Source organism: Vigna unguiculata, chromosome 3 (genome assembly GCF_004118075.2).
Source record: "Vigna unguiculata cultivar IT97K-499-35 chromosome 3, ASM411807v1, whole genome shotgun sequence".
Classification (NCBI taxonomy): Eukaryota; Viridiplantae; Streptophyta; class Magnoliopsida; order Fabales; family Fabaceae; genus Vigna; species Vigna unguiculata.
Genome location: NC_040281.1, coordinates 26,796,447 through 26,818,682, shown reverse-complemented (window position 1 = coordinate 26,818,682; position 22,236 = coordinate 26,796,447). Strand labels below are relative to the sequence as shown.

At 33.8% G+C, this 22,236-nt stretch overlaps 2 protein-coding genes across 5 annotated transcripts; one reads left to right on the top strand and one right to left on the bottom strand.

Moving 5' to 3' along the window:
* Positions 1-1,974: 1,974 nt before the first annotated feature.
* Positions 1,975-3,709, top strand: LOC114175235 (geraniol 8-hydroxylase-like). Its single transcript, XM_028060004.1, has 2 exons — positions 1,975-2,941; positions 3,080-3,709. Exons 1-2 carry the CDS (start codon positions 1,991-1,993, stop codon positions 3,707-3,709), a joined length of 1,581 nt encoding a protein of 526 aa, XP_027915805.1. The 5' UTR covers positions 1,975-1,990.
* Positions 3,710-9,943: 6,234 nt separating this feature from the next.
* Positions 9,944-17,036, bottom strand: LOC114177699 (pentatricopeptide repeat-containing protein At1g63130, mitochondrial-like). Of its 4 annotated transcripts, none has more exons than XM_028063171.1 (4): positions 13,937-17,036; positions 13,718-13,787; positions 11,926-12,287; positions 9,944-10,652 (listed from the first exon to the last, which is right to left on the bottom strand). In XM_028063171.1, the coding sequence occupies exon 1, from the start codon at positions 16,934-16,936 to the stop codon at positions 14,309-14,311; it is 2,628 nt and encodes an 875-aa protein (XP_027918972.1). In that variant the 5' UTR covers positions 16,937-17,036; the 3' UTR covers positions 9,944-10,652; positions 11,926-12,287; positions 13,718-13,787; positions 13,937-14,308. The 4 variants fall into 4 exon arrangements, with proteins under 4 accessions (XP_027918972.1, XP_027918974.1, XP_027918971.1 ...); XM_028063173.1 differs by having other exon boundaries at positions 9,944-12,287; positions 13,937-15,102; positions 15,193-17,036; XM_028063170.1 differs by having other exon boundaries at positions 9,944-12,287.
* Positions 17,037-22,236: the final 5,200 nt, after the last annotated feature.

The window sequence follows — 22,236 nt, the reverse complement described above, 5'->3', positions numbered from 1 at the left end:
AATTAAACACATAAACGAAATGATAAATAATTACTTGGGTATCAAATAAAAATATATTTTAATTTCAATGTAATAAAAAAAGTTATAATTTTTATATAAAAATTTAAATTTTGTTAAATTGATTTAAACTTTATTAATACTTAAATCTAATTGTTATGATAGGTTCAATGTCGAAGGAGTAACTAGGTCATTAGTTAGTGGCTCATTTTGGGATATGGTTATTTATTGAACATTATGGTGAGAGGGAGGTAATAATAGTGGGAGAATATTTTTAAATGATCGCAATAGAAGCTGGATGAAGTAAAAGGAAAACACATGAATGATTTAAATGATCAGATTTCTATAACTCTTGGTTAGAATAACATTTTGACTCCCACCAACATTTTCAGCTAAAACAATTTTCTGCAAAGTAGGCGCCCCAACCTTAGGATGAAGTTATGTATAATCAAAACCTTTACCCATATTATATGCACAAGTGAAAATAAGATAAAGTACAAAAGAATGCTAAAAGGAAATCATGCCATATTAAAGTTTTATCCAAAAAAAACAAGTTACAACATCTTGACTTAGGCTTGCTTGCTTATTACATGATGAAGGCATTTTATTATCTCAATATTTCTGACCTCTTCAATAATAACTAAATATTCAGTGATGGATTTGAATTTATTTGGCCTTTTCTAGTAGAAGGAAAACCAAGGTATGTGACTGAGACAGAATAGTAAAGATTTTTAGACATCCTTGGATAAACATTTAATATTAAAGAATTTGTGCTTAAAATTCTTAAAGGACGACATATAAATAGAAGAAAAAAAACATATTAGGCACCATTTAATGATACCTAATCAACTTAAGAATCATGCTTTAATTGATAGAAAAACATGAATTTTTTTTATAGTGAGGCACTATCGGGAACACAAGAAAACGAAAATCTTAAGTGTAAATATAAAATAATGATGAGACTTAATGTAGCACAAGTTGAATTAAGCTAATGATTACACTTATGTTTAACACCTAATTAATATCCACTATTGATTAAGACATGGATAACCCTGAATTACAGAGAGACACATAAATAATTACTTGAGACGTTTTTTAATTTAAGAAAAAGACTAGATACTTGGATGAGGCCGAAGTTAAGGAAAGATGGGTTGGGCACAAGTTAGGCCCAAGGCAGAACGAAAGAAATTAAATCCACTTCGGATCAAGTTAGGTTTGTCCATGTTAGGTCAAGTCAATGTGGATCCACGTCGAATTGAGTTGACTAAGGTCTAAGTTGACTCAAGTCCACATCAACTTGAGTTAGCTAGACTTAGGTTAGGAAAGGTCGAATTAGAGCAAAGTCATGTAGGTCACGTCAGATTGAGACAAACCCAAGTCAAGTTGGGTTAAGTTGGACTCAAGAAGGTTAGGTTGGGTTAGGCGATGAGTCAAATTGAGTTAGGCTAGGTTCAAGTTAGGTTGAGATACATCCAGTTAAGCTCAAATGAGTTTTTATCGACTCTGGTCAAGCTTATATTAGACTCAATACTCAATTAGGTCAAGTACAGGTCAAGATGGGTTGAATCGAGACAAACTCAAGTTAAGCTTGATTAGGGTAGACAAGACTAAGTTTATGTTAGGAAGAATTAGGTCAACCATAACTCAGGATTAGTTCATATTGATTTGGGCATATTTGAAACCATGTTAGATCAAATTCTGATGGATTAAGCTGAAATAAAATTAATTTAAACATAAATTTAAATCTAATTTAAAAAAATGGATTCAATCTAATTTAAATTAAATTGATTGTAAATTGATTTTAGATCTAATTTATTATCTTATTAGATGTACCAGATCTGAATTGGATTTTAAAAGTCCAATTCATTGTCACTACTGGTTACACCATTGAAACAAATATAGAAGTATATTAGTTTTGGATAGCAGGAGACGAGGATCGAAAGAAGTTAGTTGATGAGGTGAATTAAGCAAAAATAATTTGTAGCAATCGACGATGTTGTTGAGTTCATTTTGTGTGAAATGGTCATTCATGTGGTTGAACGCCACCAACTTGCATCCAATTCTAACCTTTCTGTTCACTCTCATCACTGTGCTATGGTTGCTACAGTGGTTCAGGAATTCAACCAATGAAGCATCATCTCCTTTGCCTCCAGGTCCTACAGGTCTTCCATTTCTTGGCTACCTTCCCTTTCTAGGAAACCATCCCCACCTCAAATTTCACAAGCTGGCACAACTCTATGGACCCATCTACAAGCTCATGTTGGGAACAAAAACAATCGTGGTGGTTAGTTCACCCTCTCTGGTGAGAGAGATAGTGCGTGACCAAGACACCATATTTGCGAACCGGGAGCCTCTCATTGCTGCATTGGTTGCCTTGTACGGTGGCACTGACATAGCCTCTTTGCCTCACGGTCCACAGCGGAGGAAGGCTCGCAAGATATTGGTACGTGAGATGCTCAGCGGCACCAACATGACTAACTCTTTTTCTCATAGGAGAGTGGAGATTAAGAACTCCATCAGGGATGTGTACCAAAACAAAATAGGGTGCCCCACAAACGTTGGCGAGTTGGCTTTTCTAACAGCTACAAATGCAATAATGAGTATGATTTGGGGTGAGACTTTGCAAGAAGAAGAAGGAGTTGCTATTGGGGTTGAGTTTCGAGCCGTTGTGTCAGAACTTATGGTGTTACTAGGGAAGCCAAATGTTTCGGATCTTTTCCCGGCTCTGGCATGGTTAGATTTACAAGGAATTGAGAGAAGAACCAGAAAGGTGTCCCAGTGGATTGATAGGCTCTTTGATTCTGCCATTGAAAAGCGAATGAATGTGACTGAGAAGGGAGAAAATAAGTCAAACAAAGATTTCCTGCAGTATCTTTTGGAGCTTACAAAGAGTGATAGTGAGTCAGCATCAATGACCATGAAGGAGATCAAAGCAATTCTCTTAGTATGTTTTCGAGACAACCTCTCTCTAACTTGTTTAAGATTTTTAACATGTATCATGATTATCTTATCACTAATCTCATGAGCAAAAAACTGTGTTGAAGGGCTTTGAAATCCAAGTTATAATTGGTTGTGTGTGTAGGATATAGTGGTGGGTGGAACAGAGACAACATCAACAACATTGGAATGGGTGGTAGCGAAGCTGATGCAGCATCCTGAGGCAATGAAGAGAGTTGAAGAAGAGATGGATACTGTAATAGGATTGGACAAGGGTATTGAATCAGAATCCCAATTGTTGAAATTACAGTACTTAGAAGCTGTGATAAAGGAAACACTTCGTTTGCATCCTCCTCTTCCCTTTTTGGTACCTCATTGCCCAAGTCAAAGCAGCAGTGTTGGTGGATATACCATTCCAAAAGGTGCACAGGTATTGTTGAACGTGTTGACAATACAGAGAGACCCTGAGATTTGGGAAGATGCATTAGAATTTCGACCAGAGAGGTTTCTGAGTGATGATGGGAAGTTGGATTACTGGGGCAACAAATTTGAGTATCTTCCTTTTGGATCTGGAAGAAGAATCTGTGCAGGGCTACCTCTAGCTGAGAAGATGATAATGTTTATGCTAGCTTCCTTCTTGCATTACTTTGAGTGGAGATTACCCAGTGGAACAGTGCTTGAATTTTCAGGAAAATTTGGCCTTGTAGTCAAGAAAACCAAGCCACTGGTTCTTATTCCAAAGCCTAGACTATCTAAACCACAACTCTACATATGATGTTGCTATGTAGGTTCAATGCATTCTATAGCAGTTATAATAAGATTTGTTAGTTGGGTTCTGCTACTGCATAAGAAAATGAATCCAATAGTGGTTATTTTAAAGCCTAGACTATCTAAACCGGACAATAATGCTATGCATGCATAACTATTGTAATAAGCAGCAATCTAGTGTTTCTTGTCAAAGTTATTTTAATTAAATAATTTAGTTCAATTTTTGTATTATTATTTCGAAGTGTGAAATGATTGTCTTTGTTGATAAAATAGTCTTTTCGGTTTAATATTTACAATGTAAAATTTTGTTGGTTCAAAATACCACAGAATTTATCACTCTAACTATCTCAATGGAAATATAATTCTTGTTTTATTTAAGATTACTACTAAACCATGGCAAGACATCATAGTGGCGCCATTTTTCTATGAAATTACTGAAATAAACAAATTTAAAAACAATTACAAAAATGAAAAATTCATGCTGGTATAGGATGACTTTTATAAATATTAAGGTTGTATAAGGATGTTTATACGGTTACACTTTTAAAAAAATATTTTAATAAGTAAAAATTGAGCTTTGCCTACACTTTTTGTGTGTTATCTTGTTTTAATATAGGAAAGATACTTTAATCCACTTTTTTTGACCCATTTTTAATTCATTTTTAATCTACCACTCCACTCAATATTAGATCATCATATCACATCACTTAAAAAAAATCAAAATAAATAATCTAATAATGATTAAAATACTGAGTTAAAAATAGATAAAAAAGATGAGATAAAATATCATTTTCTTTTAATATATATTTGGCAAAGTAATTATAACATTTGATATAACATTCCAAATTTAATAGAATATCCCTAGATTTTATTAAGATACAAAGATATTATTAAGATACAAAAATTTATTGCAGAACAACTTATAGGAAACTTTCGATCAAAATTTTGCAAACACTGCAAAATTTCAAAAAATTCATTACATATTAATATTTGTTATCTTTTTATTTACATTTTTTACTTTTTAGTATATTTATATATATATATATATATATTAAATTATCTATAATAATATATAAAAAAAATTTATCTTTTCATGTTTATATTTTCAAATATTAATTTTATCCTTTAAAATATAATTATTTATTAAATCTTTAAAAATTAACCATTACTTTTATAATTTTTTTTAAAAAATAATCTATCTATATTTATTTATCAATTTATCAGTAATTATTCTCTTAACTTTTTTATATATTTTATTTCATTTTTAATAAATATAATTTTATTTTATATATTAATTAAAAAACGTTATTTTATGAAGACATAAGTGGCGTTAGTTATAATTAATAAAGATTTTTAAAAACTATAAAGTTTGTTTTCAATATTTTCATATATGTCAATTTTGACAATTTTAAATAAAAATTGCACCGGTGCTTTTGCCACTGAACCACTCAATCAAATTTAGTAAAAAGTGCTGTGTTTGTTTCCGATTGATGAAGCACTGAGATGAAGTGTTGTGGTGTTTCCGATTGCAAAAAGAAAGAATCAGAAGTAAAGGTTCAAAATATTTGTATAACTTTTTTATAATATAAAAAAATATATCCCTCCTTTGAAGAGAAACAGAAACAGAAACAGAAAAAGAAGATTGTTGGGATGTTCTGTAATGGCGTTTGGAGGCGGATTTGTGGAGAAAAGGCATGGGAAGGAAGGAAGAAGGAGAATGGCAAGGAAGGACAGAGTCTTCCGAATGACCAAAATCCGAAATCCAAGAGCCACCCACAAAGCACAAAATCCGTACTATGATGCCATGTTTTTTATGTGAAGGGCTTGAAAGGCAAGGCACCCTGTAGAGAACCTACAGGTTTTTCAGAGCCATAGTTAAACAATGCTCCCCCCATATGCCTCAGCCCTCATCTTGAAGAAAACAGACACAAATTTTAAAAAATTTTCGTCAATGCAGGAACAAAGCACAGCTGCTACGATGGCCAAAATGAAAAAAACCCTAACCAAGATCTAAGCTACTCTCTGTATTTATAGTGCATTAGGGTATGTTGTTGAAGTTGTAAAAGGAGCGGGACTATCTCCTATTGGGTTTGGACCAAACTATGTACCCAAGCCCAGGTTTATATTCAAGTATCGTTATTGCTTCCTGCACCCTGTCATTTTCCTCCTGCACCCTATACTTTTATTTAATTTTACTTTTGCCCTTGAGAAATGTATTACAAACTTGTCTCTACCCAGGAGACATAGTGAAGGTTTTGTGTGGTTGTACCGCTGGTAAAGATGCTTCATTTTCTCCAAAGAAAATGATATTTTGACACCATTTTTTGACTTTTGACATGGCACATGTTGCATTTTGAAAAATAATTTTTTTTATTTTTGTTAAGTGTTGACTAGGTGCATTGTTATCCACGGTGGCAGAACAAAAATTTGATGTGTTTATTTGGTTGGGTTTCAATTAGAAGAAAACAAATGAAAAATCTAGGTCATGATACTTTATCGTTTTCATTCATCCATCACGATCCTCTACCATTTTCATTAATCCATCGTGTGTGAAACAATCATACCTCTATGTTCGTTTAAATTGAAGGAAGGAGAGGAAAAACCTAGTTAGCATATGTACACCCTGGCGACCAGACTTCTGTTGACCTAGCTGATGCTACTCATTGTGTTGATCTGGGGCAGATAGATCATGAAGTCATCCTGCCTCAGGCCGATCTGAAACCTACCTCGATGTTGGGCCAGCAGACAACTGACCTATGAGCTGGGCCAAACTACGATCGACCTCGATGTTGGGCCAGCATATAACCGACCTGTGAGCTGGGCCGATCTCGAGCTGAACTGAGAGTATAATTTGCTGGGCCAATATGCGACCAAACTATGTGTTGGGTTGATCTAGGACCGACCTACGTACTAGGCCGATTTCAAGTGAACTAGTGTATTGGGCTGATCTACAACCGACCTATGTGTTGGACCGACTTATGGGGGATATTTTTCCTTCAAACCGCATCACCTTCTCTCTATGTAACGGGCACACAACCACGTTCCCACCAGATTCGGCATCCTCAACAACATTCCACCATCATAGGGTAACCGAACTAAGGACGAGAGGTGACCGATATAAAACAAGCATCATACTACGAAGAGTGGGTAGACATTTTCGGAGAGAAAAAAGAGAGAAAGAGAGATATTATCGAGTATCTGGCAAAGAGGCCGAGTTACGACCAGTGTGCACCTCGGATTCCCCTTTTTGCAAGAACAGCATCCATCTTTTTCATTTGTCCTTGTTCTATGAACAAAAGATATATGTGAACGAAATTTTATTGACAAAGAAAAAAAGTTGCATTGATCATGATAGCATGAAGACAATTAATGGAAAATCTTTTGCTACATACCAAGTGGCTTGCTATGCTTTAAGATCGTTGGCAAATGATGAAGAATTCATTGATACAATAAAAGAAATTAGCGAACTTGCCTCTAGAAATCGACTCAAAAAGTTACTTGTTACTTTGTTAATCATGAATACAATGTCAAAGCCAAATGTGGTTTGGGATTCAACTTGGAAGTTGATGGCAGATGGGATTTTATATAAAAAAAGAAGAAGAAAATAGTTGAACCTACCGGGTACTAACTTTAAATCATTTGCAATTAAGTGTTTGTTTAAATGCTTATATCATATGTCTTGAAATTAGAGAACACGATTTACATAATCTTTGTCTTCTAGAAGTAGAAGAACTTTTTATTTTGAATAGTACATCGTTAAAAGACTACAATTGTCTTCCTCAACTTGATCTTTCAAATTCAATGAAATTGTAGGAGAGGCTTATTATTGGTGAATTGAATTATGATGAAGAAGAGATGGAGAATCTTTATCAATCTTTATTCCAATCACTTACTCATGAGTAACTACATGGTACAAAGAGATCATGACAACAATACATTTAGATATAGGACGTTTCTTTTTCTTATATGGTTATGGTGCTACATGTAAGACTTTTTGGTGGAAAATTTTGTCAACTGCTATTAGATCAAAAGGAATGATTGTCCTAAATATAGTTTCAAGTGACATTGCATCATTATTGCTTTTTGGAGGTAAAAATGTTCATTCTACTTTTTCCATACCATTGACAATCATTGATGAATCAACTTGCAACATCAATCAAGGAAGTCTTCGCACTAAACTATTGATAGAAACAAAACTCATTATATGGGATAAAGCACCTATGATGAATAAGTTATGTTTTGAAGTTTTTGATAAAACCTTGAGAGATATTATATGCTCTAATAGTGAAGATAATGTTGAAAGACCATTTGGTGGAAAATTTGTGGTGTTAGCGAGTGATTTTAGACAAAGTTTGCCTATAAAGGGATATTGTGGAGTCATCAATAAACTACTCTGATTTGTGACAACATTGCATAGTTCTAAAGTTTTCAGAAAACATGAGAATAAGGACTACAATTTCAAATGGGAGTGCAACAAGTATAAAGATTTTGTTGATTGGATTCTACAAATCAGAGATGGACAAGGATTTAAATGAAAATGGTGCAGACAACATTTTTATACCACCAAATCTTTTAATTCAATAATCTGAAACTCCTTTACTTTCTTTAGTGAACTTTGTTCATCGTGGTCTATTGCATAATATCATGAATCCTAATTACTTTGACGATGATGTTATACTTTGTTCTACAAGTAAGTATGTTGAACAGGTAAATGACTTCATTTTATCTTTGATACTTAGTGAATAACAAACGTATTCAAGGTTAGACACTTCTTGCCAATCTGATGAAGATCAAGAAATTCAAGTTAAATGGTTCACTCCAAAGTTTCTCAATGATATTAAATGCTCAAGGATTCCCAATCAGTATTAAATTGAGAGTTGGCGTGCCTATCATGCTTTCAATAAACATTGATCAAGTAAATGATCTTTGTAATGGTACAAGATTGGAAGTCAATGATTTGGGAAAGAATGTTATTTATGCTACAGTAATAACAAGAATGAACTTAACTCTTTTGATTCAACCATGCTTTTCAAGTTTTAAAGGAGGTAATTTTCTATATGTCTATGCTTTGGAATGAAAATAAACAAAAATCAAATGCAAATTCTCTCTAAAGCTGAATTTTATCTTCCTCGTCATGTAGTCACATATGAACAATATGTAGCAGTTTCTAGAATGAAACAAAAAATTGAAAATACTAATTTTGAATGAAGATGAAAATAACCACTATAACTATAAATGTAACATATAAAAAAATTTAATAAAAATTATACAAATTAATCTTACATTATTGTGATTAAATGTAATAAGGTTTTATTTATTTTATATGTACATATGACAATGGACTTCCCCATAATAAAATTGAGAAAACAATTGTATATGAAGTTCATCATAGATACAAGCATAGATATTTAAAAAATTGAACCTTCGTATTATAGAAAACAATGATTATTACCATTTGTATTCATGATTGAAAAAACAATTGTATATGGATGTTCATCAAAGATACATACATAAATATTTAAAAAATTGAACCTTTATATTGTACTAAACAATGATTATTACCATTTGTATTGATAATTGTTAATGTTAAAGATTGTCGCATTGAACATAAACATTATGATATTAATGTCCCTTATTTTGAATCATATTGTAATATACATTTTTCACTTCTTGATTTACTTCTAAAAAATAATATTAATAATTACATGAGTCAAAATACTACTTTCTAGCAAAGCAATGGCATGTCAAAAAAAAAAACAAAAATCAAAACATTTTGTTATGGATGCCACTTAGACATTGCTTTCATTTTTTAAAACTTTTCTCGATGACAATTCATTATATTAAAAACGTAGCAGATAGGTGACATTGCGAAATGACACACTTTAACAACAAATTCTCAAAAGCAAACTTATGTTGTAAAATAATAATTAAGTGATAAAATATGTAGCTTAAGGCAATATAAAAATAACTCATTGACTACAAGTTCTTCAATATAAACATTTGAGTAATAATAATAGTTTAAAGATTCTTGTATTTAAAATAGATATTGAGGTCAAATTAAAATACATATTCTCTCCCTCCCAAAAGCTTAACCAAGCATTTTATAGTTCAAATTAAAGCCCATTTACAAGACTGCAAACCTTTTTCATGTATCAGAAAAGGCCCTTACTTGAAAGTAAAACAAAAATTAATCATAGAATTTGAACATAGAAAATGGAATGGCAGATCACATTTATATAGATATATTCAACACAATACAACATATTATAATTAATCAATTAGATATGTGTCATACATGTTAAACAAAGCCTTCCGAACAAGAACCATGGCCATTCTCTGCTATCAATATGCAAGCTTTAGTAAGCAGCCAAACCAAGTAGACATCATATCTAACATCGATTCCTAAAGACTAATCTTCAACAATGGATTCACCTGCTATTCACCAGCATTGACCAATATTGGCACATCATTGTCATACTTAAACAAAATTAGTAACACAATTGTTTCAGTCAATAGCTGTAACCGTAGCCAGTAAAGGCCTTCGAACGTGACATCAAATTTCAAAAGATTCATATTTTAGAAATGGTCTTTGCAGGTTGAGAGGGCCAATCACAAATAACCTTATTCAACTATTAGTGAGAACAATAAAAAAGAGTTGAAAGAGAAAAAAAAAACGAACCCAAATGACATTAATTAGTCATAAACTTTTGTTGTTCGCCAACTGCATGCTGATATTGCAAGTTCACACGAACAATCTCCACGAGGGCATAGGCCGAACTTATGAGAGCACAAAAAATGAGATTAACAGTCCAGCATGTGCTAGACTATTGAGTATGCGACAGAAGTCACAGAAATGGTCATAATATGTGGGGTTCTAAAGTTGCAGAATCTATTTGGAGAACAACTCTGGTCAGGCAATCAGTGTTGACAACAACTAGTGCCGCTTTCACCTAGGCATCATATGAAGTATTTAGTAGAGTAACTCATGATTATGTCATTTTCAATTAACCAATAAATAAAAAAAACTACCATATAAAACTGAGGATACAACTCCCTTAATTAAAGTTGTAAAATTAATCAGAATATTTGCTCTGCTAATTTAGGAAACACCCAGATATCGAATATTCTATTCTTGGCCCCATATCCAACAAATCCCAACCAAAGTGTGATGGCAGGGCACAGATAGCACAAATGCCTCATTATGAAAGAATGCGAAATAAATTGAGACGTGTGATCAAGAAAGGGGTTGAGGGTAAATAAATAATTCAATTACTTTTCTACAAAATCTCCCAAAATGGAGAAGCTGGGCGAACCTAAACTTAGACAACTTTTCTTTTATGACTTATTTCTTTAGTATTCTAGCAAGTATTGCCAATTCAACATGCCAATGACAGAAGTTTCCATTTCCTCCTGCTAAATATAGAACTACATTCCAGGTTCCTTTCTTCAAACCCAAGAAAGGCTCCAACACGAGCATATTTCTGTGTAATGCTCGCAGTAGCATGCTCTTTCACTAACAAACATGGCGAACATCTTCAAATATAATTGAAGGTTTAAATACATTTTTGGTATGAATCACTTTAATTTTGGTTTTTGATCCGTATACTTTAAAAATTAAGTTGTTGGTACTTATTCTTTCAAAAATTTCGTTTGGTCCCTACTACAAACAGTATGCCAAAAGATGTCTTGTAGGGTACAACCATTTGGACCAATGTCTGGTGTACTCGAGAGACCAAAACCCAAGTAGAAAAAACTATAAGAATAAATAAAACTAGGTACCAAGGTCTTGTTTGATGAACTTCTAATAAGCAGTTATGAGAGAAGAAAATAAAAGTAAGCGAACTGAATTTCTACAAGTTTAAATCAAATAATGAACCTCAATTTTTGGAAAAGTTGGATGCGAGAGCTTCTATAAAAATTGTGAGGCACGAATTTATTTTTCTTATGGAATATGGAAGAAGTTTAATCCCATTTTTCTTCACCAATAAATTCTAATTGAGAAGTTTATCCAAACTAGATGCAAAACCTAAACTTGTAAAACTATAAGGACCACAAATCAAACTTATTAAGTATAGGGACCAAAACCAAAATCAAGACAAATGATAGGACCAAAAATATTAAGACCATAATTGAATTGTCCCAAAAGAAGTCAGAAAGAAGCTCAATAATATTTGACTCCACCATCCCATAAGGCTTTTTCTGGACATTCCCTTTATTTCTTACCTTTTCTTTACCTTTCATGACAGTTACGTTGTTGCATCATGGTCAATCCAGATTCCAGCTATTTTATCATGGAAGCTTCTTCCTCTTCTCTTTTTTTCTTTTGAATTTAAGTTTCTTAAACATATCACTTGAAGCCCACACCAAGTTTCACCTCTTTGACCTTGCAACAGTAGGAGGGACAGTAGCCTCTAGCTCAATTCCCAACCTCTAAGAAGTACCCCATAATTCCAAGTATTCTCGTTTGATTCTAAACTTTTTCCTTTCATGATAATCATTCATTTAATGCACTCTCCTCCAATGAGCATCAAGATTATCTCCTTGGCTTTGGCCTCATTTTTCTCAGTTTCCTTGTCTTCATTTATCTGTAATGTAGAAAGGCCAAAGCGAAACTTAGTTCTGATATATACCTTGGACTTCTATTAGATATTGCAAATCTGTTGCAAATTTCACTTTTAGATAGGAAGTATTCAAGTTGATCTTAAAACTTTTACTATACCGGATAAGTTGCAAATTCACCAGCAGATCTTTCATCATTTGCTAATACAGAAATTTAATATAGCCTCAGTGATTAGATATAGACTGAACTCAATTAAGAACAGATTAATGTAAAAGGGAGTACTAATTTTAGACAACAGAAAAATGTTGAGGACGTATTATCCTGACCCATTGGTAAATTCTTAACATGTTATCAATTCTAAAGAAAGAGACAATATAGAGTTTAAGGCAGACAGACAACTGTGAAGAAGATAATATTTTCAATGCATTGTGAACTGAGGACAATGGTTAGTGCCTAATATGTGCAGCTCACTGCAACGTTCAAAGTAAAAATCTTGTTTAGACAGATTTCAGGGAATATGGGTTTGTGTAGAGGGAGCATGTGCGCCACATATAGCAGTGATAATTATATAGAGCTTAAAAACCAATTTTTAAAAAGAAAAGGACAACCTGGTACTCTAAGCTATAAAGCTCGTGAGGGGAAGGAATGACCAGACACATTATGGATTGAAGACAGCCTTGCAACAGACTAATTCCATGAATTGAACCTATGACCTCCTAGTCACACTTCAACAACTCTAACTGTTGCACCAAGGCTACCCTTTCTCTTAAAAGGTTACTTAAAATAAACCATCTTACATCAAGATTAGCATTAATAAAAGTCAAATCCAAATAGGTCAAAACATCAACAAAGGCAAGACCCAAACAAAGCATGTAAAAATGGAAAATCCTCATGCTGAAAACAAAAAGCATATCAACAATAAATCCTTTTTGTTCACTCTCTCTCCCTCTCTTTCACACACATGTACACACTTGTCCAGGAAGGTCTTTTCTTAATTTACATTGGCGAGATTTATGTACAGCATCATAATGTGCATACTTTGATATATTTATGGTGAGAAAAAAATACAATTGTAAGAAACTCTCAATTTACCGTGTGAACTCACCTAATCATTTGTCTGCCTTTCCCTGGCTCTGTAATGAACCTATGTGACAATTAAGATGCAAAAATTTGTTGTTCATTGATTACCAGCTAAACTTTTTTCTCACCAAGGAAACTAAAGAAGAAGCCCATTTTTTCAGTATCTCATTCGATCAGAATTTTTTTAACAGTGTCAGATAATTTAGTTTCATTTTAGTATTTTTTTCCCTATCAAACACTAATAATGAGAAAAATCAATATCTTTTTTATATTTATATGCAATAATTTAGTAACAAGACAGGTAATAAACAGAGCAGGCACATGAGCTGCACCAAGACATTCAAGAGAAATATAAAATCATAGCTGGGCTTTCACCTTATGATTAAGCTTTTGAGAGATGTACTTGTCAACAATGTTCAGTTCTAATTCCCAGATCAACACAAGCCTGAAAATAAAAATGAAACTAATCAAATTTAAATCCAGATAGCGTGCAATACAAACTTAGCACCACATACTACAAACAAGACACAAAAATACACAAGGAAGATTTGATATCATAACTCTCGAGAAGAAAAATAGATTTACTATACTTACGAAACAACTCTCCAATCTCCATCGCCTGCAGTTCAGTAGATTCAGTCACATTTTAGACTGACAGTGTTTTCAAGGCCTCGATCATAGAATCAAATTATGCTTCCCTTGCAGCCTCTAAAAATTGGCTGTTATTATCCATTATAGAGAAACACGCATAAAACTCTCCAGGATTGGTAGTAATAACCAATGATATTCATCTTCAAAAAGGGTGATCAATTCCTCAATGTTTCTTACAGTATATGACATAACGTATTTTGACCACTTGTTTCATGTAATGCTCAAGTAGTCAATGAATGAGTCCAATGTACTGTTCTCACGATTACATAAAATCATTGCAGATTTCAAGGATACTAGAAAGATGAAATAATAAGTTCACAAAGCAATGAATTGATTTTCAATTAACTCTAGTCTGCTCTCAATCTTCTGAGGTTTATTTCTTGAAAAATAGTCAAATGTGATGTACATGAGGAAATCCATAAAAAGGCCCTTTTCATATGTTTCTCTCACAAGTTCAACGTTATCTCGTTTCAAACGGTAAGCTTGATCCAGTATTCTATATGAGATTTCATCAAAACCAAAGGAAAACTCCGACAATTTTTGACCCCATAGTAATGCCTTCTCAGGCATCCCCTGCTTGCAAAATTGTGACAACAACATATTGGTTGTAATCACATTTGGAACAAAACCTATCTTAAGTAATTTGGCAGTAAGAATCATAGCTCGATCTAATATATCACTACAAATACCATTCATCATAGTGTTGTAAGTCACTGTGTCTGGAACAATGCCAGCGGAGATGAGCTCATCCAAAATGATAACTGCTTCATTCATTTTTCGCATTCTGCAGTAGCCATGCATTCGTGTATTATAGGTTGTGATATCTGGGTCAAGCCCACACGAGTACATTTTATTAACCATCTGACCTGCGCCAACCATGTCAAATGCCTTGCAGTACCCTCCAATTAATATGTTAAATGTGAAAATATCTGGCGGCAAACCAACCCGTTGCATGTCAAGAAATGTACCAGTTGCAAACTGCATTTGTCCCCGTCTACAATAACCATCAATGATAATATTGAAGGTGAAGGTGTCAGAAAGAATGCCTTTTTGCCTCATCTCTTTCTCCAACTTTAATGCTTCGGTCATCCTCCCACAATCGCAGAGGCCTCTAATCAAAGAATTGTAAGCAAAATTATTAGGAACAAAACCCATAGCGGACATTTCTAAGAACACTTCATATGCCTCCTCGACATTACCTGCTTTTGAAAGCCCGTCAATTAAGGCTGTAAAGGCAACAGCATCAGGATATATACCCCTTTCTTTCATTTCCTTCCAGAGAAACTGAGCTCCATCCAAATCATTCATCTTGAAATATCCATCCAAAAGCACCGTGTAAGCCACTTTGTTGATGGGAAACCCCTTCTCTAGCATCCCATACAAAAGTATCCTGGCTTCTTGCAAGCATCCTTTCCTACACAAACTCATAAGCAGAGAATTACAAGTGGACGATGAAGGAGTGAAACCGCCCAAGACCATAATACGATAGGCTTCAAAAGCTTTGTCTTCTAAACCTGCCCTGCTATAGGCACCTATTACTGAGTTAAAGGCAACAACACTAAGAGTTAGTCCCTTTTCAAGCAATTCTTGCAATAATGCCATGGCCTCATCAAGTCTGCCAGTCCAACATAGCACAGACACAGCTACATCACACAGTGAACAATCTGGAAACAATCCCGATACAATCAAATCTTTCAACAACATGTTCCAATCATCTTTTCTCCCATACTTATAATACCCCCCAACCAAAATATTAAAAGTCACAGAATCAGGAGAAACACCCTTAGTCCTCATCTTTTCATAAAGCAAGTTTGCCTGACTAACCTCCCTTGCCTTGAAATACCCATCCATCAGTGTATTATACATAGCTGCGTTTGGCGCAATTCCCATATCCTGAATCTCATCAAAGAGCTTCTGCGCCCTCCCCACATTCCCTTCCCGGCAAAGTGCATGCATGATGGTATTAAACGTAGAGAGACTCGGTTCACAACCACTTCTAACCATCAAATTTAGCCAATCAAACGCAACCGAAGTCCTCCCCCTAACACAGCACGCGTTAATAAGAATGTTAAACGCAAAAACATCAGGACTACACATAAACTTAGGCATCAAATGCAACAAACTCTCCGCAGTCGCAATCTTCTGTTGTCTACAAAACCCATACAACATCACACTAAACGTGATATTCGAAGGGCGAGGCCCTCTGTGGATCATATCCTTGAACACCTTCCACACACTACCATAATCACCAAGCCTAAGCAACAACCTCATGAGAATAGTCAGCGAAGACAAACCAGGCCTAACTCCCACATCCCTCATCTTACGCAAAACCTCCAACGCCTCAAAACTCATCCCCAAATTCAGAAACCCCCGCAAAAGGGTATTCAAGACGGAAAAATCAGACTCGTACATAGCATGATTGTTCCACATAAACTCAAATATTTCGTTGGCTCTCCCAGCCCCAACCCTGGCAATGAGCCAGGAAACGACGTCCTGCGCGAGCAGGGGAAGGCCCTTGGCCGCCAGAACATGCGCCGCGACGCAGCTCAAGCGAACGGTCTCCTGGGAATTGTTCCCGAAGGCCAGCTTGAAGAACGCAAAGGCGGCGTGGCGGGTGTCTAAGAAGTTCATGATCTTGACGAGAAGGAAGGGGCAGAAGCGGAGGGAGAAGGCCTTGAGAGCGAAACCCTGGTCGGTTTTAATGGCGGTGGATAGGCCCAGGACGAGTAGGCGACGTTCACGTGCGGTGATTGTGTTGAGGGGTTTGAAGGTGGAGTCGGCGAGAGGGAGAAACTGAGAGAGATAGTGAGAGGTGTGGGAGGGTGAATTGGTAGTGGAATAGTGGGAGTGAGAGAAGGAGAGGATGATTAGGGAGAGGGGATTGAGAGAGGTCTCGCTTGAGAGAGAGAAGAGGGGCCGAGAAATGTGGAACTTCGGCGACATTGGGAGGTCGCAGATGGAGATGGAGATGGGAGCGCCGCCACATAACACGGCAGCCAGGTCGTCCCAGCTTAGCTCAGCTCATCTCAACAATGCCTCCTTCCATTCCAAGAACTCGAGTTAAAAAAAGTTTAAAATACTTGTTTTTTTTTTAAAGAAGTCCTAATTTTGATTTTTTTTTTAAATAGGTCTCAATTTTTATTCATTTTGTTCAATTGGATCTTTTTTCTAACACCATTTAAATCATTAACGGCCATGAACAGGGACTGCTTCGTGTCACTTCGTGGTTTTTTTGAATTTTTTTATTTTTATTTTAATTTTATTTTAATTTTATTTTAATTTTTTTTAAATGTACACGTGTCAACCCAGGAGCGTGCCACGTGTCATTTCGTGGTTTTTTTGAATTTTATATTTTATTTTTTTGAATTTTTTTGAATTTTTTTTAAATATCCACGTTTCAACCCAGTAGTGTGCCACGTGTCAAAGTCAATATTCTATATTCAATTTGGTCCTTATATTTATTAATTTTGTTCAATTAGGTCCCAATTTTTGTTAACATTAACCAATTTGGTCCCTATCGAAGATGTGACCAAATTTAATTTTTATATCAAAGTTATAATGATGTGAATTTTAATATATTATATAAAAATATTTAATAAAAAATGTAAATTTTAATATAAAAATTAAATTTGGTTTTAATTTGGAGAGGGACCAAATTGGTTAATGTTAACAAAAATTGGGACCTAATTGAACAAAAATAACAAATATAGGGACCAAATTGAATTTAGAATATTGACTTTGACACGTGACACGCTGTTGGGTTGACACGTGGACATTTAAAAAAAAAGTTAAAAAAATTTAAAAAAAATCAAAATAATCAAAATAAACAACGAAGTGACACGTGGCACACTCCTGGGTTGACACGTGTACATTTTAAAAAAATTTTAAAAAATTTTAAAAAAAATTAAAAAAAATAAAAATAAAAATAAAAAAAATTCAAAAAAAAATCACGAAGTGACACGTAGCAGTCACTGTTCATGGCCGGTAATGATTTAAACGGTGTTGGCAAAAAAGGACCCAATTGAACAAAATTGACGAAAATTGGGACCTATTTGAACACAAAACCAAAATTAGGGCTTTTTTGAAAAAACTTGACGAAAATTGGGACCAAAAAGGTATTTTTAACCTTAAAAAAACCTTATTTTTTTTTCCTTTTTATCTCTCATGCTTGAAAAATTTAGGTTTAATAAAATTCTAATTACCTTCATAAATTTTAAATGTTTTTAATTGAATTTTTTAAGTATTTGAATGTTTTTTTGGGTTAAGTGGTTTTTGTTAGTTGATTTTGTTGTTTTTCATTTTTTTTTCTCTAATTCATCGTTTAAGTGTTTTTTCTTTTCAATTTCTTCAAACTTGTGCCTCAACAACTCACTTACTCTCAAAGTAAACTAAGAAGGTGAAAGACTTATTAAAAGACAAATATTGCATACTAACGTTAATTTTTCATTTAATAAATATATATGATAATTAATAAAAATCAATTACTTTAATCATTAACAAAACTAAAAGAATATTTTGTTAATTGTATTAAAAAGAAACACATTAATAATTCTTATACTTATTATACTTAATTTAAATTAGAGGTAAGTATATTTTTACTTATTCAACTTACATGTTCTTTTCTCAAATTTTGATATATTTTGATTTCCAAATTTTAAAAGTGAATATAGTCTTTTTAACATAATGACATTAATTTTTTGAACTTGTTAAACAATGGTCTAGACTTCATTTGATATGTAACATTTCAAAACAGTCTAAACAACTTAAACATCATCCTAAAACAGGTTTGACACATTAATAAAAAATTAAGTAGAAGTCGCGTATCTAAAACACGAATTTTAATTTAAAAAAAATTGAAAGTGGTTTTCGCAGCACATGACTTTTGAGTTTGAAATTTTAAATATGAAGTCGTCTTTGTAGCTCATAACTTCTGCAAAATGAATGTTGAAGTCATGTAAGTTGAGCACAACTTAGTGTAGACTTCATATTTTTTTCTAAACCTATTAGTTCTAGTAATCTATGTACAAAAAGTACACCATTTGAGTAAAAAGACAGATAAATCTATATGTTTAACAATCTTAAAATTTAAATTTACAACACATTTTGTTACAAATTTATTATTGATGTTAATATGTGTGTGTGTGTGCATGTGTGTACGTGTGCGTGTGTGTGTTTTATTTAACAAGAACTTGTTTATAACTTTTAGGGTTTTCTAACTTTTGGTTTTGCTTCTTCTTCCATTCATCTTTCATAAGGTCAGGTATAGTTCTTTTTTTGTACTTATATTTTTTCGTTTTTATATGATGTTTTTTTCTTATTATGCTTCTCCTGATTTCTTCTCCTTTTTTCTTCATTTTGGTGTGTTTACCTGATGTTTTAAATGTTGTTTAGTTGTTGTTGGTGCCTTTCACTCTCTTTATCAAGTAGGATTTAATGGTTTTATTTTTTTTCTTCTATTTTTATTGGTCATATATTGTGTTTATAAATATTTGTTTTTGTTATGTATCGTATACAATTGTTTTCAATGGCTAAGAAGTTTGATAGTATACAAGAAATTGATGGTAAGAGGGAAACAATTAAACTTGGGGTTAGAATCAATGAGTTGTGGTATGTTCAGAATAGGGATGAAGGCAAACATCTAGAAATGATTCTTATGGATGATAAGGTACATATATATTTCCCATATTCTTACCGTAGATGAATTTTTTTGTAACTTCATGTCTACCAATTATGTGTACTTTATTGAAATTTCCACATGATTTTATTTGTGCTTTAGGGTGACCTTATACTGACTATGGTTAAGGAAGATGATCTAGTTGCATAGGAAGGTAGGCTGGTAGAGAAAGAGACTTATGTCATGCATAATTTAAAAATTCTAAAGAATCGAGGACAATATCGGGTATGTGACCATGTTTGTAAGCTATTGTTTATTGGTGCTATTGTCATTAAAGTACAACCACTTCCCGATATTCCTATGAAACCATTCAATTTTAAAAGCAAATGTAAAGCATGTTTCTAAGATTTCAACCATGAAAAGGGTGAGTATGATGAAATGAGTTTTTATTGTATTATATTATTGATCTTGGAAAGTTAAATGTTTTTTATATGTTTTTATTGATCATATTTAGGAAGCATGTTGTGTGACCGTTGCCACCACTATGAAGTTGAATTTGGGGAATGATGGATGGATTCTAGCCTGTAACTATTGTAAAAGAAGAACTGAAGAAGTTGGTTGTTCTAAGTGTGTCAAATGTAATGCATCTTATTAGAAACCTACAGATATGTTAGTGTTTACATATGTTAATATGTGCCTTTTTTGTGATGATAATGTTAAAAAATATGCTAATATGTACGTTTACGAGCTTTGGGTATTGCAGGTATAAATTGGATATTGAGGTTTGCTATAGAGATCATGTTGCTAACTTTAAAAGAGTTATCCAGCTATGTGACTTATTAGTAAGTGCACCAAGTTGGTTGTAGTATAACCAAATGAGGTTATCGTATCCACAGGGATTTACCAAGTATATTGGTAGTTTATTTTTAGGCTTTTGTATTTTGAAATTTTGGAATGGATGTTATTATTGGATTTCATCTCATCCTCTTCCACTACACTACATGATCTTGCCTATTTACTTACGCAAATCATTCAATGTCTTGGGAGTGCTCTTTAAATGTAACTCTCAGTCCATTCCTAGCATCTAGAGCCTAAAATCATCAAACTCCAATATGATTCCTTAGCGAGTATTTTAATGAATCACTTGCTTTAAGTGCAGGACTTTATAACTAGTTACAACCTTAGATATATTCCTAGGATCTAAAAGTAGACGGAGAATTAATTGGTGTAAGATTCGTGAAAATTAATTAATTAAATAATTAATTAATTAATAAATGCGGGTAGTGAGAGCCTTTTTGACATTTAATTTTGACATGTATGATGTGGAAAAGTATTAGCTTGAGTGGTTAAGAGTACTTGTTTGTGTGAGAGGACTTGAGATCAAGTCCTATGTATGTCATTTATGTGTTGTTTGATTTATTATTATTTTAATAATATGATTGATCATGTGGAGTGATAATATAATTTTATAATTTTAAGAATTATCACGTAACATGAATTGGTTAAATGGTTGTGTATTGAGTTGGCATTGACATGGTATTGGGTTTGAACCCTGGTAGAACCAAAGTAAACTTTCTTTTTGCTAAAATTAGTTTTGGAAAGAATGTGAAAGGGCATAGAAAACCCTAGCCGAATGGACAGCCAAGAGGGGCTGGAAAAACAACCACTAAGTGATCTTGAATGGCAAATTAAGCTAGCTTAATGTCATTTTCGTTTTTCTATCATCATTGCCAATTAAGACAACTTTTATTGACCAATTAAGGAGAAAGAGAGAATGTTTGTGGATGTCATTGTTCTAGAAAAATTGAGAGAGAATTCAGAGAGAAATTGGTGCTGTGAGTGAAGCATAGAGGTGGAATTGAAGAGAACTAAGGCAAGCCATTGGCGATCAAGGGAGCTCTTCAAATTTCAAAGTTAAGCTAAGGAATCCAGGTTAGGGGAGCTAAACTCGTGCCGTTAATGTTTATTTTCGTGAATCATTGTATGAGATATAGTATGAAATGCATGAATCATCCTTTCCTGTTGAATAATTGCGTTCTGGAAAATTCCCAAAAATTGCCTGGCGGTTACGAGTAACCCGCCAGGCGACGCATCCCAAAATTTAGTGTTTTCTAGGTTCCTTTGAGGAACCACCTGGCGGTGAGCGCCGTGTTGCCAGGCAACACAAGCACATCAACCTAGTTTCTTGGTTTTTTGATGAACTGCTTGGCAGTGATGAACACCCGCTAGGCAACGCGGACCATTTTTTTTGTTCGGTGTTGATGTTTTCGTGTTCTGGGAAGATTCTAATTGGGGAGAAATCATGTTTTAATTGTTTGTGATTGGTTAGACATCATATACCCTTGAATTTCGTGGAATTAGCGATGAAATTGGATGAAATCATATGAGCATATACTAGGGTTTGACAAATTGGGATTTTGGGAATATTAATGTTTGATGTTGGAATTGCGTTGATATCATGTACAATTCGATTCTGGTTGGAGAATAGGTAATCCTAGTAGTAATAATTGACTGCGGAAAGCGGGTAACAGATTACTGGAGGGTGGTTTAGAGTTAGTGGACATTTATAGGTGTAGGGAAAAGCTGAAATGTTTCCAGGCTTTCATGCACCGCCTGACAGTACTTGCGT

Excerpts from the sequence above, each read along its gene's own strand:
- LOC114175235 (XM_028060004.1), top strand. The coding sequence starts at position 1,991 with ATGTTGTTGAGTTCATTTTGTGTGAAATGGTCATTCATGTGGTTGAAC. Across the intron at positions 2,942-3,079 it reads AGATCAAAGCAATTCTCTTA|GATATAGTGGTGGGTGGAAC; the intron begins GTATGTTTTCGA and ends TTGTGTGTGTAG.
- LOC114177699 (XM_028063170.1), bottom strand. The coding sequence starts at position 16,936 with ATGTCGCCGAAGTTCCACATTTCTCGGCCCCTCTTCTCTCTCTCAAGC.